At 36.8% G+C, this 17,466-nt stretch overlaps 3 protein-coding genes across 4 annotated transcripts; 1 reads left to right on the forward strand and 2 right to left on the reverse strand.

The window, feature by feature from the left end:
- The first annotated feature begins 4,634 nt into the window (after nt 1-4,634).
- Nucleotides 4,635-6,535, forward strand: LOC143464450 (uncharacterized). Its single transcript, XM_076962225.1, has 5 exons — nt 4,635-4,911; nt 5,198-5,309; nt 5,722-5,825; nt 5,928-6,067; nt 6,206-6,535. Exons 1-5 carry the CDS (start codon nt 4,874-4,876, stop codon nt 6,403-6,405), a joined length of 594 nt encoding a protein of 197 aa, XP_076818340.1. The 5' UTR covers nt 4,635-4,873; the 3' UTR covers nt 6,406-6,535.
- A 364-nt stretch (nt 6,536-6,899) lies between these two features.
- On the reverse strand, nt 6,900-10,774 carry LOC143464435 (uncharacterized). 2 transcript variants are annotated; one of them, XM_076962201.1, is made up of 10 exons: nt 10,359-10,774; nt 9,765-9,970; nt 9,377-9,647; nt 9,134-9,278; nt 8,919-9,048; nt 8,417-8,586; nt 8,238-8,335; nt 8,063-8,155; nt 7,841-7,996; nt 6,900-7,555 (listed from the first exon to the last, which is right to left on the reverse strand). In XM_076962201.1, the coding sequence occupies exons 1-10, from the start codon at nt 10,458-10,460 to the stop codon at nt 7,550-7,552; spliced, it is 1,377 nt and encodes a 458-aa protein (XP_076818316.1). In that variant the 5' UTR covers nt 10,461-10,774; the 3' UTR covers nt 6,900-7,549. The 2 variants fall into 2 exon arrangements, with proteins under 2 accessions (XP_076818316.1, XP_076818307.1); XM_076962192.1 differs by having other exon boundaries at nt 6,900-7,996; nt 10,359-10,773.
- A 61-nt stretch (nt 10,775-10,835) lies between these two features.
- LOC143464444 (uncharacterized) lies at nt 10,836-14,362 on the reverse strand. Its single transcript, XM_076962212.1, has 7 exons — nt 13,867-14,362; nt 13,401-13,588; nt 12,963-13,137; nt 12,280-12,445; nt 11,960-12,187; nt 11,663-11,751; nt 10,836-11,482 (listed from the first exon to the last, which is right to left on the reverse strand). Exons 1-7 carry the CDS (start codon nt 14,005-14,007, stop codon nt 11,168-11,170), a joined length of 1,302 nt encoding a protein of 433 aa, XP_076818327.1. The 5' UTR covers nt 14,008-14,362; the 3' UTR covers nt 10,836-11,167.
- Between the last annotated feature and the right edge of the window lie 3,104 nt (nt 14,363-17,466).

Genomic DNA, 17,466 nt, shown 5'->3' on the forward strand with positions numbered 1-17,466 from the left:
TCATTTTGGTGTTTACACTAAAAAGTCGCATATCTATCGTAATTGCAAAAGTTTTATCATACAAATGTACTGTTTTAGATTCTAATGTCGGATCCGGAACACTTATACCATAGAGCACAGATAAAAGGTCGAAAACTTGTTATTCTACACAAAAAGATTTAAACACATTGAACACATTCAAACAGTTAAAGCATGACAGGTCTAATTTCGCAACGCTATCTCCTTCAACTTACAAGAGTCGCCAGAAACCACAAAGCTAGTGCTATTCCGTACAAACACGGAATTGATCTATATGACTTTGTAGTTGTACAATACTTTATACAAGCCCATTTTGAGTGATTTACTAACAATGCAAAGGGATTTACTTGGGGCTACAAATTTATTCAACCGTTGAAGAAAAATAACGACATGTTCAGCTTGGGTAGACCAGGGAATCGAAGCGTGAAGTGCAGGCCACTAGGCCTATAAGTGATGTAATTACTGTTTATGACACGAGAGCACGCACGCTTATGGTTAAGTTATTTCTTGGTTGCTACAAACACAGAACTTTACAAATTTTCTTAAACATATGGGGACGTTACGTTTAATACGCTTACTGTAATGGAATACATTTACCAGTGGTATACACATATCGATATCAGAGTACCCTGCCTCATTAAACCATACTATCATATTAGCCATATGATTAATTACTGTTTGCTCAATTACATGTGTGCGTATTATTATACATAGTTTGATCAGCAAAGTGCTCTATGGTTTTATAGATAGGTGGCACGTGTTGTATGGTTAGTTGCCTTGTATTTGAACTGTGAAGCACTGACAACCCGTTCCATTTTACCTATTCTAGTATTTGCGAGAAAGCGTAACAGAGTTTACAGCAAGTGTCGTTACTGTCTTGAAACTTTTTTTAAATGTTGAATAATGTTGTTGCACGTTTCGCGTATTCCCGTCGAACAAAGCTACAAAATAACCGGAATTGAAGGGAAAAATGTTGTTTGTTGCAACGCTGAGAATACCAGCATAAACGTTTGTGCATTCCTGTGAAGATTTTAAGTTTATCTTCTAAAATTTTAGTTTGTAAAATGCAAGGAAAGTTTAAATAAGCTAAAGAATTTAAAAAAGGCTAAGTAAAGATACCAAAATATAAGCCTATAGACTTGCTTGTGCCAGTCGCAAGGAGTATTAGAAGACCAAAGAGATTTAAACACATGAGTAGAAACTTCGCTTCTGCATTTTTGTTTCTTTTATTCTCTTGGAGGATATTCTACTTTCGACACAGTCACGGTTCACTGCATAACAATAAACATGTGGACGACGATAATGATTTTCAGATCTGTTTGCTGCCGGAACAGATTAGTTTTATTATTACGGTGCAGTTGTTGGGATCCAATGGGTGTAAATTTGAAATTAATTAATGAAATCAGGGGATAGTTTTAGGTTCAGCAATTAACTTAGTTTCAGTTCCTTGAACTGATAATGCTGCTGATTTGTATCAAGGCATGGCTTAGCCTAGCCTACTTGAGTTGCGCTGGAACATTTTTTCGTTCACCACATTTAAGGCGAAAAATAAAATGAATGGATGAAAAATTTAGATAGACCGAGTCATGTTGTATTGTTTCATCTGCCCATATAATTACGCTCCACGCGCAGAATAAAAACTTTACAGATTAAGCTCAGCGTAGCTGTGTGAATTATACCTAAGACACATCTTTAATTGCTTGCCTATAGTACCACGTGCGGTGTATTAAGTGACTTGCTAACTGAAACTACTGACATCTCTTTTCATTTTGGTGTTTACACTAAAACATACATGTCAAACTCCCGGCCCGCTTTAATATAAAATTTGGCCCGCGTAGTTATTTCATACATTGAACTATTTCCGGCCCGCGAGATCATTGTACAGTATAACTTACTTTTTCAAGCAAGAAACAAGATTATAACAAATTGCACAATACACTAGCACAGTAGTTTCCCCACCATACGATAGAATAAATAGAATTATTCTATCGCTTGTAACCTGGGCTGCAACAGCAGAATAATTAAAAGTAGCCCAGTCAAAACTGCTCTTATTCAGCAGCGTCAGTTTAATTTTGGCAAGTCTAATAGTAAGGCACCTTTCAATATGGCCAAACTTTGTAATGCAATTTCTAATTTTAACTTTCAAATGCATGGTTTCATTTACATTTTTTGATGCAGGCTACCTGTAGATGCAGGCTACCTGTAGTGTTTGACAGAATCTTATTACTGCATATCTGCGTATGAGCTTACAGTTATATAGCATACCGTAAGTCGTGTACATTCATTTTTTACATATTCATTTTATCGGTCTACTTTGTGCTCATATTTGTGAGCGTTAAACGTGTGAGCTTTAAACGTGTGAGCGTGTGAGCTTTAAACATCCAACAATGCGGCTCAGACTTAATAAAATATTTTTCAATTCATGTTGTTCCAACTGATTGCGCGGCCCAATTTCCGTGAAATACACTGGTTTTCCCAAAGCTTTGTTTTCAATAATAAGCCTACTTTGTGGTAGGTAAGCTTTTATTCTATTTCATGGTTTATCAAGTGCGACGTATTTTTACTTTTTTTCGTCAATATTTGTTGGACTTGTATTCGAAGAAGAATAATACACCGAGCTTTAAACATCAAAAACTTGGTGTTGTTTCGCTGCCTGTTCAAATTCATGTACTCGTGTCGGGAAACGGTCAATCAAGTCACGTCAAGTTAGGAAACATTCAAACAGTTATCATCCTTACGGCCCGCGGCGTTAAATAAGTTTTGAGATTTGGCCTCTGGTTCGATTGAGTTTGACACCCTTGCACTAAAAGGTCGCATATCTATCGTAATTGCAAACGTTTTATCATAGAAATGTTATGTTTTAGACTCTGATGTCGGAGCGGTATTTGGATCCGAAACACTTATACCGTAGAGCACAGATAAAAGGCAGAAAATTAGTTATTCTTCAGTAGGTGTCAAAACGAACATCCTATAAGCAGGAAATAAAAATCATCCAGCGTTTGTGATGGTAAAGAAACGTGCTTTAGACACTGCCTTTATCTACTTCTTCGAGATCTCTATGCCTTGGGTTGCTAATGTATTTTGCACAAAGCCTCATTATAATTCCTGCCACTTAATAATAACACTGACCAACTGGTGTAAGTTCAACAGGTACAGAATTTAGTTTCAGGAAACTTACAACATCTTAAAAACTCATTATCTTGATAATAAATTATTCATAAACGGTTTCCATGAAAAAAGCTCATTCTTAGGTAAGGCTTTACTAACCTTGCTTAACATACTTAACACACGAAATACGATGCCAACACACAGATCTAAGCAACTCACAACCTTTACAAGGCTTTAAAATTAATCGGTTGAATGGGTCAATAAATGTCTTTACTAACCTAGCAATTTTCGCTCAACTGACAAAATTGAAAGAGTTCTCACTCAGATTACTTCTTATACGTGTATGCTGCCTGTTAAAATTATAACATAACAAACATATAACGATTGACTTGGCTACGCGGATATGTGTTGGGTCACGATGTGCCATTTTTATGGAGACAAAAATATATGCATCATTTAGACAAAAGCCTAGTGACGTATGTATACCGCACACGTCTAGTTGTTTGACTACATTCTTTGTGTTGTTTTGTGTGTTAAGAAATCTTGCTCCATTACCACTTTTGACTTGCATTTTTCTAAAATCGGTTGTCGGTTTTGTTAAAAAATAATGCAGAAAGCTTTTGATTTGTTAACTTTAACTATTTTTTCTTTCACATTGAAAATCGTCAGGAAAAACACACAATGACTCACAAAAAACATTGACTGTCAAACCTTCGAAGCTTCATGCCAATTGCCAACTGTTTAGGTGCCAACAAAAATTTCTTGTAGAGCATGTAATGCAGCATATAGAAGTTACAATCATTACAGCATGTACGTTGTAACATAAAACAAATTTACAAGATCAACGTAGTGTGTTACCAGACATTCACATAACCATGTTTGTAGAATCTGAATTTGCCGGGATGGGGCAGCACGATATGTCTTGAGCTAAAAATTAATTTATCTGTACCTAATTGATTCACCAACTTTCACATTAGTCTGTTTTTAATAATAATCTGCAACCTGTTGCCTCCTGTCTTACAAGACGGGCATTTTCGGAATGAGATGGTTGATATTTTCAAACCTGGCTACTTGAAGCAGCTGAGTGTTCAATCTAATGCACAAATACCGAAGAGGCCCCATACCACAAGTAGCAAAGTGGATTCCATCGAATATTCCAGTAAACTGCAAACAAGGCAAAAAAAGTAACCTGAAGAAACTTGGGTTTAAACGAAAAAAAAAAAAAAAAAAACAGGAAAGTATTGTTAATGGAGTAGAATTTAAACTCGACACTTTTAGGAGACTACAAACTGGGCAAAAGTGCCGAATCGGGCGAGTTCTACTGTACCGCACCAGCGCATCACCTTTAGTACTATAATGTACAATAGTTGATACAATCAGTTGCCGCCATAGTTACGATTGGCTCGTATTTGACATGACTAATGTTACTGCATCTTTGTTCTTACGACGCATTGCCGTGAGCAGTGATATTTGGTTCAATATCGGAACTTCCGATGTGTTTGTATTCGTCTGATATAGGAAGAGCTGCGTGTAAAAAGAGCTAATATTTCGTAAATTATACAAACTAAAACGGAAGTGCGACGCAGTTTGCTTTCAAATAGATAAACGAGCAACATGTTGCTTTTGCGTTATCATTACAGAGATCACTTGCTTACATGTGTTGGGATCTTAGCTTGAAGAGACAAAAACTATTGGAGGGTGAATTAACAAAAGCGCTACATTACAATCTTACACTGCTAGCATTTGTATGAACAAGTATTGTAAACAAAGGACAAGGAATGGCAGGTATAAAGTTACAATGATTTGATAACGACCTAAGGAACCACTTCACCGCAGAGCTGACTTGTGTTGACTGAACTCTATTATGGAGTGCTAGGGTGTGTACGTTAAAGATTAATATTTTCTTTAGCTTGAACAAACAAGAAACCATTTGAAGTTTTGTCACAATGGCAACTATTGTGACGACACAATACGTGCTTATTAACCCATAACCCACTATGTAGTGTCCTAGTGAGATGGAATTAGTAGAGTTTTTATAACAAATTTTCTTTAAAAGCATTTTGTGGGATAGGTACCGGCAGATAGATAAATTCGTCATGGATGGATGTGAGACTGAAGAGGCCAACTTTCCTGAGAAACTGACCCAAGCGTCGCTGGCATTATGGAGAAAGTCCCGTTACACGGTCAGGTTATTTATATTTACACCGCAGGATGAGCAATGTTCGGAGTGTTTAATTTAGCCAACGAGTTTTGGTCAGTTGAAGCCATTTTCTCTGGATATTTCTCTGAAACTTTAACCGAAGATGAAATATGCAAACAATATATTAACTTAACCTGATCTTGTTTTACTATTGAGCTTACCGAAACTGATTTTATATTTACCGGTTTCATGGAAGTTTTACCAACTTAAGTAATTTCTCTTCTCGTTCAGCTACATAACCCAACCATATAGGCACTCGTATGGATTATGTCCACCCTAAACGTTTTGTATTAAATTTTTTCCAACAACGTAATACACTGGCGAAGCAGGCATATTAGTCCCTTCGTTATAAGCTCAGCTAACATGCAGCCATAAAACGTTTGACACAATTGCAGGGAAAAGCTTACCAGGATCCGGTATTCTCAGCTAATTTAAAGTCATTTTTGATGTCGGATCAGCACTTACAGTCCCTGAGTCCAGCAATTAAACGTTGTCGGAGGTAAAAATAAGCGATGATAAACGCAAGCAGAGTCACTGCGCTACACGTTAAACGACTGCACTTAACGTAAGGTCTTTTTAATCCTTTGTACTTCGGTGGCAGGTGTAGAGAAGTTTTGCCTGACCTCCTTCCAAAGGTTAACCCCAATCTACCGCTCTACCTGCAGGACGTCCAGAGGTACAACCAAGAACTGATGAACCACGCCGAGACTGTATACAAATATACGTTGCCCGACACAAGAGGTAATTCATTCTCTACTTTGCTTTATGTCCTCACTCAACAAGATGCATCACACGTAAAATTGTTTCAAAACTAACTTTATTTTTCCTTTTCGGCATGGTCAAAGTTTTGTTCTTTTGGTTCAATTACACTAATTACAGTTATTGAAGAGGAGAAATTAGTTGAAAAGACAATCGGCGTTAAGTCCTGGAAGCACGGATTGGTGCTGCACGAACAAGCTTGCCTGGTTGATGCTAATGGGAAGAAAATCGAAGAAAGAGTTGTTGACCAATCAGAACAAACTAGCTTGGCAGAATCGTTGTCGATCGTGGCTGAAATCCTCCAGAAGTGGCAAAGATAACAAATGACGTAATAGTTGTCATTTTGACAAAACAAACTCGTTTGTTACGTAACATTTCCAGTCTAGTGACAAATTAGCTGGTTGTGTAGGATGGCGTCCATATTAATTACATTTAAGGACAAAATATTAAGATGGTGACCGAAGCAAGTAAGAAATAGGTTGCACTGCTAGAGTATTACAATAGAATAAGATCATGGTGCGGAATAAGAACAATAACATAACGAGTGGATTCTCTGCAGTACTTAGGAATTGTACCTGAGTTCATTTTTAGTGAAAATATTCCAGCCATAATGTTTTTTTCTGTTAATATAAAAACGCTTCAAACCTCTCAAACATGTGTAATGTCACGATATTGAAAATGTTGGTTTCAGTGTTTTGATATTTCTAATTCTATGTAATTTAAAGCAAGTTGTTATACGCAGTGGTTCTAAAATTGACGGAGCCATGGAACAAAATTCAGCTTTACCAAAAACGAAATACGACAATGAAAGCAATGTATTCAACTACACGGAACAAGCTATATCTTATCAATATCGCTCTCGGTCTAGACTAAAATCTTACAACAGTCACAACGATAATAATCGATAATGTAATTGGTATCATTTTTACCCGAACAATGTGTTTATTATTGCTTCAATCCTGAGACACAATGATCCGTTTTGTATCCTATAAGTGGCACTATGAATTCGGAAAGAGATGAAAAAGTAGCCAAAGGCGTTTAGATGTGGTATAAAAATGTTCAAAACTCAACCAACCTAAAGAATGTGCGAAGTAAATAGTTTGACAAACCTGCTACACGCATGTTTATATACTGTACAGCAATTGGCGATCCTAAAGCAAACGCTGTACGAGGAATCTTTATCAATTTTATAACAGAGATAAAATTATCGCAGCAATAAATTCACAAACATTGGAACAACAGCCACAATGATTAGAATAAAGCCAAAAGCGTATTTAAGCCAGGGTTTGGAACAAAAGTAAAAGCTTAATCCTTTGAGTAAGTTATTCAAGGAAATTTGAACAAATTCCGGTGATGATATCAGTTCATCATTAGAAGCTAAATCCCATTGAGATTGCAGGCGCATTTTAGCACAGATTTCAGTATTTCACCTTGCCGAATGCTTAAATTCAGATATAGTGAGGCTCAAGCCTATAAAGTTTGACATGTTGTTAACAATGCATTTACTTCCTTGCATGTTTGCAAATGACATACTGGTATAGGCCCATAAGACAACATAAAGAACATAAAAAAGAGTTCACCTGATGGTATGTCAGCTTTTTATGCTAACATGCCTTAAGATCCGTCTTTAGGTACTTGAATGCGCGTAATGTCGCACTTTAGCAACATTTTTATAAGAGCTTTTTTCAAACCGGCTAAATACTTTACCATTAGAATCGGACAAGCTATACAATAGAATGAAATCGAGATATTTACAGTCATGTCAATGTAGATAGCCAACGGCTTGATTCGTTCAGAAAGATATAAGTCCAGGCTATAGAAAGTCACGGCTGGAGTCGTACAAAGAATTACTAAAACTGACAAGAGAATGACCAGCTTCAAAGAGGGACTCAATCTTGGTGCGACTGGGGCCTGAAAGGTATTGATAAGAGGTGTAGCATACATCTACCAGATTCAAAAGCCTAAAACAATTCTTACCATGCTAAAAGTTGTGTTGCTTCTTGCTTTTCTGCGATCCACCACATCAATTTGATCGTTGATAGCTAGGGATCTAGCTACTGAAAATGGAGCCTGAATAAACACAACTCTAAACTAAAGAATCACTCGTCTTCGAACACCAAGGATGTTTTCACTTTTAAAAGTTTTTACTTACCGAAGTTTGAACAACGTCATTCACATTATCAGGTGCTCGTGGTTCTTCTATTACAACCGACCTGATTTCACGCTGCTTTTGGACCCTGCGCATTAAACCTGGAAAATAACAAAATCTCTTTACATAGATTATATTACATAGATTACAAGGTGCTGTGTTATGTTAAAGCAAACTCTTACCAAAACCTTCCTTTCTCATGGAAAATGGAAGATTGTTTTTCCGTTGCGGGAGTTTTCTGCTCTCCCTGAAATTCAACGTGCAGTCTGCACGTGGTATTATTTTAGCAGGCGTGACGTCTAAAGGAACGTCAATGATGATTTCAGTTGCGGATCCGGCCGGGTTCTCGTTTCTGTCATGACAGACAGAAACTAATAACATTAGCGTTGCTATTTGCAAATGGGGACATTTTGTCATGACAAAACATATAAATATTAAAATTTTATTCATTATGATATTTTAAAGAGGGCAAAATAACTGGACGTTGCAACATCAAACATGAAAATGCGGCCAATTATAAGCACGCTATTGAAACATTGTGGCATATAGGTATGGTATAGGACTATAGGTTGTAGAACAGGGTAGTCATTATGTCAGACTAGATAAAGGTTTCGAAGATCATTCTGAATTTTGGTGGTTTAAATTTTCCTAAAAATTTTTCCAACTAACCCCGGTCTCCCCTACCTGTAGAAAGCTCGTACGCTTTTGAAGAGGATAACTGAAATGAAAATGACTTCAAATATCCACAGCGTCACAATCGCGATGATAAAAGAATCGGATGACGGCATCCATTGACGAGAGCAATGACTCATCTCTATTTAATAAAAAATACCCGCTAAACTTGTTTGGATTTAGGTTACAATGATGAATGATTATGACCTAAAGTAGATAAATATTACCCGAAGCGCAATTGCTGAACAGATAGTAAGCTGGCAGACAGAGGCAGTGTTCAAGGCAATTCCACTTCGCCATCCCAGCAATTGACAAGGTAACCGCTGCACTCCACGTAACTGCGACGAACGCAACAGCTTTTGCGCGCTTTGACTAAAACAGCAGGAAACAAATAATATCCCATGCATTGCACAGAACACCAGACAGAAACATAACATAATTTTGTCATGCACAGCAACTTGACTACTGACGTATGCTTTTCGTTGCATTTTTGGTGAATCGGTTTGGCTTTTGTTACTTGCAAAGAACTTGGAAAGCCCGCTTATTCCTACAACATTCCTGAAACTCTCTGTGCGTTTGACAGAATCTTGTGGTAGATTTGCCAAAAACAGCTTCTTTTTCAGTGCGTAGGTGAGCCCGGCGACGCAATTGCACATAACCAGCAGAAGGCAAATTGTGAAAGATTTACGGAATGCGTACCAGTGCATAATAAACTGATGGAATGAGTCGCTTTGATCAAATCTGGCAAGAACAACGTTGCATTGCCCTATAAGTACGCATGCTGTAACTATGGACTATTGCTATAAGTTGTATGGCATCATGCTTTCGAACACCTTTTCGACTTATCAAGCTACTTGCCTGTAAATTTCTTTTGTTGTCTTATTTTTCTGACCGTGCGGTCTTTCGAAGGCGAAGATATAGTTGAAAATAAGGTAAGCACTCATTGTCGCCAGCAAACAGTTGGCACAAAGAGCACTTTTGACGAAAACATAAACGCTGTCTATTTTACTCAGCCGCTTGCCTCTGGTGAAGATGGCGAGAAGAGGAATCAAATTTAACAGAATCTAAGGACAAAGTCGGACAGAGTCATAACTGCAGAGAAGTTACTCAACCGTGTACAAGTTACGTTTACTGCATTTAGAATTGACACGTTTTCGGGTCAAGTCCAACCAAAATTCCGAAGCTAAGAATCTCCATACGAGAGCGAAAAAGCCCTGCTCATATTCTTTTCCAAAACCTAATACTGTATACACTCTTGAAAAAAATCTACATAAGCTGCCCAATTTGCTGAAAATCTAAAGTGCTATTGATTACGTCACCAAAAGCAACCTGGTGTTACGTAACCAACAACAGCCTGTCAGTCAATAGCAAGCAAGAGCAAGCAGGTCAAAGCTAAATTCGAAGCAAAATAACTTTTGTAACCACAACTAATGCGATTACATTTTGACTTACTTGCAATATTGGAGAGATGACATAGTACTTGAGGAAGGTGGAGTCCTGGGGTTCGCAGTTGTACTTTCTATTGGTTACATTGGTCCAAAAGCTTTCATTCATTTCGATAAATGGCTGAATTAACTGTTCCCTGTCAACGTTGTGTTTATAAAAAACTTTGGCCTCGAAACCAGCAAGAAGTCAAGAGCTTTATCTGGTACGCTATGAAATCCCAGTTCTATTACATCCGCTCGTTAGCCTACCTGCTAGTGTCTGCCAATTTACTAATACTGTAATTGTAAAAACGCTTTTTCTCACAACCCTTAACATCAACTGCGACTACTTGGTTTTTGCGTGGTGAGGCTGGTAAGGCATTTTGTGTTGAATAGAATGGTAGCCCACACAACGGTAATAATGGTATTTGTGCTGTCTTGTTATAACAGGAACTGTGTGGGATGGCTCTTGCACAGCAGAATGGTCCAGCTGCCTGCGTTTTATTATGACGTCAGGTATACATATTGTCACAAGGACACGGTGGCTTAAATTTTAAATGTTATCTTGTTTTGAAGTATATTGATGGGAAGAGCAAGTGCTACGAAACAAAAAGGCTTGAGACTAATCAGTAATCACACGCAAATATGATTAATGCGAACTTTTCTGTAATAGGTCTAACTACTCAATCTTAACGCAAAACAGAAATAGAATACACATACAGTATTAATATTACGTTTTGCGTTGCTTGAAAATGAGTGCAGTAATGACTTGAAACGTTTGCAATTTCATACAACACAACATAAACAACTATATGAAACAACTTTTTTAATGAAACACTACTTCTTGTCGTTATTGTTGTCCTGTCTGATTGTAATTCTTGTGCAGCATTTGATGGACACAAACAGACCTTGAACAGCCAGTCGTAGCCTCGGCATGTAACATACCAAGATGACTGGGGAAATTAAGCCATACCACATGCTCAGCATCACCACCCAAGGGACGCTGTGGGGTGGTAAGACGTAATCTTTGCTTATTACATCAATGAGAATGACGACGATGACAGGCGAGGTTGTTGCCAGAAAGAGCAGAAAAATAATGACCAGGAATTTTATTGTTACGTTGCAAGAATAACAGCAAGATAATCGACCGCCCTGTAACACAGTTATTGTTGTTAACAAACGTTTACAAGATCGCAGGTTAGTTTACGTCATGCAGTGTAAGCTTTATAATTTTATTTGCAGTAACTATATACAGGACTTTATTTTAAAAAAAGGTTAATTTATTTACGCTGTATAGCATTAACAAATGTATTTTATCTTTTTCCTGCTTACCTGATGGGTGTTGGGTGACTCGAGGTTCATATTCGAAACACTCCTGCAGTGGGAAATCCCCGATATGCTGTTAGCGGTGTTGTCAAGATCTGGACGAAAAAACACCTAATTAATAACTAAAGGGAAGGCGAAAGAAATTAATTGCTTGATTGCTGAACAATAACATTGGATGTTAAATTCAAAGCTTATAACCTCCGGTTTCTGTTTTGCATTTTGACAGACGCACGATACAAACAGACATACTGTATTTAACTTCATTAGTCATATTTTACAAAATATAATATCCAGTAAACCCACTGCTCATGTTCTCTGTAGACTTGCTTCCGTATACGTTTCTATTACTCATGTAGAGGCTGTGTGATGAAATCGATCCGCTTGCTGGATTCATGACCAATAAGGACTTCCTTATTGACGTAATAAGCATGACAACAATACCTATTATCTCCAATAACCACAAACTAACGATTATCAAAAGGAAACTGTCGGTTAAGGGCTGCCAGACCCTGGAACAGCGCTGATGTGTATCTGTAAATAAAAAGCAATCTAGTCTTAATGCTTTGTCCAGCACGGACAGGGAATGCATCAAGTAGCTTATAAGGTGGATTTCACAATCTCACCTGCTGCACAATACTGGAAATCGCCTTTGTAATCAGCAAACACACAATCGCAGTACTTCAAGCAATTCCAGTCTCCTAACCCACTGAACGACAAGGAGATCGGTAAAAGCCAAATGCAGGCAATTATGACAGCTGCTATGTTTCTTCTGCGTCGGAGAGTGATTTTCTAAAGTAAAATGCGTAGTACTTGAGAAACATGCATCGGATCTGATCAGGCGCTATTGTTGCGCAATAATGAAGAGCCCCAAGATGTTGTCCTTCATTAGCACTTAATTTACGCTTTCGCACATTGAGTTTCTGGTGACGTCCATAAATGCCACTTTAACTTTGTGTATGCAAGATTTTTTGTAAAGAAATAGCTAGCTAACACAAGTGCCATAAAGGTATTGGATGATTTGTCTTAAGTCATTTGGTCCGCTATGTAATACAGGCTGCATTATATTTCAGGTGATCGAATTATGCTTAGGTTTCATTATGCCTTTTGAAGTTGGTTTTGTTTTTTAATTTTGTACAAGAGTGACAGGAAAGAGAACGTGCTCTACGAAAAATTATTTCGCTAACAGCATTCTAATTTGAAGTCAATTGCTGTTTTCACTAACAGTTTCCAGTTAAACTTTGAAAATATTGAAGTTATTACTACAGTATGTTAAGGCCAATAGGTCTATGTTTAAAAAAGTTTTTACATTTTCGTTCCTGTCTGGATGCGAGATTCTTCCAACAAAATAAGAACTTTCTCGAATTCCATAAATGAGCGAAGAAACATTTGCGTTGAGCACCAAGAAGAGCCCGACGCATAGAGATCGCTTGAAAGACCACCACTTTTGAACCGCCTGGTGGTAAGGGTTGTCTGGCTCGACACTGCCAAAAAAAAGTCTAGTGTGCTCACATAGTTGCAATACAATGCAACTTAATTGTAAGTAGGCTGGAAATGAACATGTTTAGCCATCACTCCGATTACAGCAATGTGTTTCTTATGTTAAACTTTTAAGGGTATTAGTATAATAGCTTTGACTGTTTTAAGTAGCTGGTTTTACAGGGTCTTGACGTCACGTTTCACAACTTCAAAACTTGTACGTTTAGAACATAATCATGCGCTTAAGGTAAAAGTACGTCAAGCTTACTTGAATTGCAATTCAGAAAACCACATTCTTTCGATGATGAAGCCGTAGTTGATGTAATCGTACGTCGACAACACGCCGAACACCACGTTGCCAGAAAGCATACTGATGACGTACGCATATACGTAATTATGACGTAGTTTTTTGCGATGCCGTACGGTGGCAATGATTACAATGGAGTTCAGTACTACCTACACAGGTAGTATTGTAAACGTTCATAAACTTTAACTAAAATTGATAAATCAACGATTTACAAATTTAACTCTTAAACCAGCAATTTGAATTTTCTCAATATTCAGAACACAAATATCTTTAAACAAAATAATGCGTTGTTACAACACAGTCCACTGCCTTGTTGAATTCATCATTATACGTGTCATTATGATGAGCAGTATTGTATTTTTGTATACTGACTCCGTACATAAATACACCAAAAACATATTTACGTTTCTAATTACTTTCGTGTTACCTGTAGGAAAGGAATTATGGCGTAAGGCAAGACCCACTTGGAGTCTAATGGTTGACATCGTGTCACGTTGCTCGCCGAATTTAGGCCTGTTGTATTCCCGGTCGATGTACTGGCATCAGTGCTTGTTACGCTCAAGTTCATCTTGCATATGTTATTACTTTAATTTTAAATAAACAAACTCAATAGATCCAAAAAAATCTTTTCTAAAGACTTGCGTTTTACAGCATAAAACAGACATTTGACAAAGAGTCTTTTGGTAGCATATTTCATTTTTCCTATAATACATGCTAAAAATAAAGGAAATCGAAAGCAGAAAATATGCTCTATTTTGCTATAGGCGTACGCTAACTTTCATCAGCTTTTACGACTAAATTTCGGACGCTTAACTGTGTATACATGACTTGTCTTGTCATACAATAACTTGCTGCAGTTTTAAAATATGTAATAATTCTTCGAAATTAAACATGTAGTAGACGTTAATAGCGGTATGTTCTGTTCATCATCCATTTTAAATTCACTCTATGCCACTTCCTTCCCATGCTATGCCGCTTAATAGCCAACTATATCTTGAAGACGAGTGGCGTCAACATTCCAATTTCTATTTGAAACTGAATAGACTGTGGTAACCGGAAGCGAGGTACAGCTAAACGCTTCATTCGTTTGGTTTGTAGCAGTTCTGCAAAGGTTTAACAGGTGCCTTTTAAACACACATATCATGGCCTGTAATCTATTAATGGTACGGTTAAATAATAGCGACATTTACTGTTGCTATTTTGAGAATATTTTTCGAGCCTTTCCGTTACTGCTCAATGCTATACAAATATATTGATCTCGTTTAATGGTTCCATCTTATCATCGCTCTTTTAATTATTGACAAATTTACCGAATGTGCAGAAAAACAGGTATTTCCAAAACAGTTTTAGTTTTGCTTTGTGTTCAGCTTAAGTAGAAAAAAAACTTTTTCAGAAAATGGTCAACGCTTGCTTCATGTTTTGCTTTACCAGTTACTCATAAAACTTAAAACGATATACATTATTTTTATATTGGTTATGTAAAGAGATATTTTGCATGTGCAATCTCTTTATGTAACGATTACAATCGAAATAGACAAAACCTTTACTACAAGACAAAATTCTACGTTGAGATATTGCACTCAGACAAGATTGTCACATGCTGTTGATCATTGTTTTACAAAATGATTAATGGCTTCCTGAATACGGTACGTTTTGACACCAAAGGATTTTTAAAGCTTACTTCTTCTCGCAAAGGTGTCGCGAAAATTCTAACCCGGCAATTTTCGGGTTAGGGTTAAAATTAAGGCTTGAATTGTTAAATGTTTAGAAGGGAGAAGGATAGGATTGTCACATATACTCTTGCAACTGCTTACCCCGTTGTGTACTTTTTGATGACAGAATGATAGTATTGTTTCCGTTTTTAACAAAAATCCTTCCTTGATTGCGGAGCAACCAATCATGTAGGCTACTGTACAAAGTATAGATAGACTATGCGGATATTTCCTGGTTTTGTTAACAACGTCGACAGTAGTATTGTAGTTTCAATAAAAGGTAGAAATTGATTTGCGTTGCATTGTGTACAGCACGTGCCTGTATCATGTATAAAAATGACTGTATTTTTTTGCTACCAGATTTCGATGTGTTAACGTCATAACAGTCACTACTACGTCATAACGGTCAGTCCTTATAGCTAAGCTTCCTTATTGATTACCGACAAACTTCCAAATAAATTACCCCAAAGAGAGAAATATGTAAAAGCATTAGGCTTTTAGGCTAACATAAAGCCGTATATGAAAAGGCACAGAACAATCAAGTAACCTTTCCCAGCCAACGCTAAAAAGAGCTTGAGCCGTTGGTTGTCTCGTATACAAAACTGAGCTTGTCTCTCTAAAGCCAGTTACTAATCAAATCGAGGGCAAGGAGTTTTTCGCTTTGGGAAGCCCCTCGCAAGAACAAACTGAATAAATAAATACGTCGCGTGGTCTAAATGAGGACAGAATAAACACTTCAGCTTAAATACAACAAATATGTATAAGAGATATGCCACCATAGTTATATAAAACATCTGTTTTAAATATCGATTAGTGTATAATGAATGAAATGATCGCAAAAAAGGAGTGACACAGGTTTTAGCTGTGCAACCAAACGTTATAACGAATTAAACTTCACCATTACACAGCAGGTGGTTCAGAAAGACTTAATATATTTGTGACCCCATCAGCAGCACTCCTTTTATAGTCATTCACGTAAGATAAAAGCTAAAGATTTCTATTCTGTCAATAATCATTAGAATTATTGATTTACTTTAAAGCGCCTCGTTAATTTACATAATCACGAAAATAGAGGCTTCGAGACCCAGTCTCTTCTGCTTTGTCAAATGTCTACCAAAAGTCGAAATAACGTAAGCAAAGATCACTTTGTTGCTGCATACCTTGTTTGCTGACGTTATGCTGTACAAGACACATTATATTTTCCTATTAGAAATACTTTACAAAAGTGGTTATATGAGGGTGATGAAAATTAACGGTTTTTGACTTTGTCGTGCTGCACTCATTATACATTGAGGTAGGTTAAAATTAGGCTATAATGTTCCAGTTTTCCTACCGCCGCTACGTGGCGCCCTGGTTCCGTACTTCAAAATGTGATTTTCAGCCAATTTAACAAACACTTTTGGTTGTAATAGAAAATATTACTTTTCAAAATGTTTAAAAACAGACTTAGAAATATTAATTTAAAGCAATAGCATTTTTAAAGCCAAAATTTTGACAAAATATTTAATTCAAAAAAAATCCTTCCTTAAATATATTTTTGTTCTTTCAACTGATGTATAAGTCATATAATTTTTGTTACCAGATATTTGCTTGCATTAAAATAGCTAATAATGAAATCAGAAAAATGTTTGAAAAACCTGGAATAAAAATTTGTAATATTTTCATTATTTAACGCTACCATTATTTAATGTTTAACTTCTTTAAGTAGCGATTATAACCAAGTTCAAGCATTGACTAAACACATAAAAACAGGTGTTATTATCAATTTTATGAAAATATTTTTTTGCTATGTCATTCTTGAAAGCGGAACTGAGATGCGACGTTTCTGGACAGAACGTACCTGAGATAAGCCGGAAGAGTTCTATGTACTTGGAAAGGTTTAGATGCTTATGTCCTCTTTAAGGAATGCTTGCCTCTAAAGAAAAGCTACTTTTAGCCTGCTACCTGCCATGTATGACTGGCGCCTGAACATTTTGTGTATAAGTTTTCCCCAGCTTTCTGGGTATAGCTTACAGCATATAATCGCAACCAAAACATGTTCAACTAAGTTACTTCCAAAATTATGCTGAACAGTTAGTGAAAAAGAATTTTAACGGTAACTGTTGACGTTAAGTTGCTACAGACAATGTGTCTGCGCTGGAAATGACTGGAAAGTAAGTTTTTGTATAATCAATTATGACAATTAAGTCCATGTGTGTTTATGCAGTTTGCTGATTAAATAGCCTGAGCTAACTCTTTACCAAATGCTGGCGATAAGTAGTTTTTTATCTGTAACCAATTGGCACTTACAACACTTTCAAATTTCAAGATTTGTC

Source organism: Clavelina lepadiformis, chromosome 1 (genome assembly GCF_947623445.1).
Source record: "Clavelina lepadiformis chromosome 1, kaClaLepa1.1, whole genome shotgun sequence".
Classification (NCBI taxonomy): Eukaryota; Metazoa; Chordata; class Ascidiacea; order Aplousobranchia; family Clavelinidae; genus Clavelina; species Clavelina lepadiformis.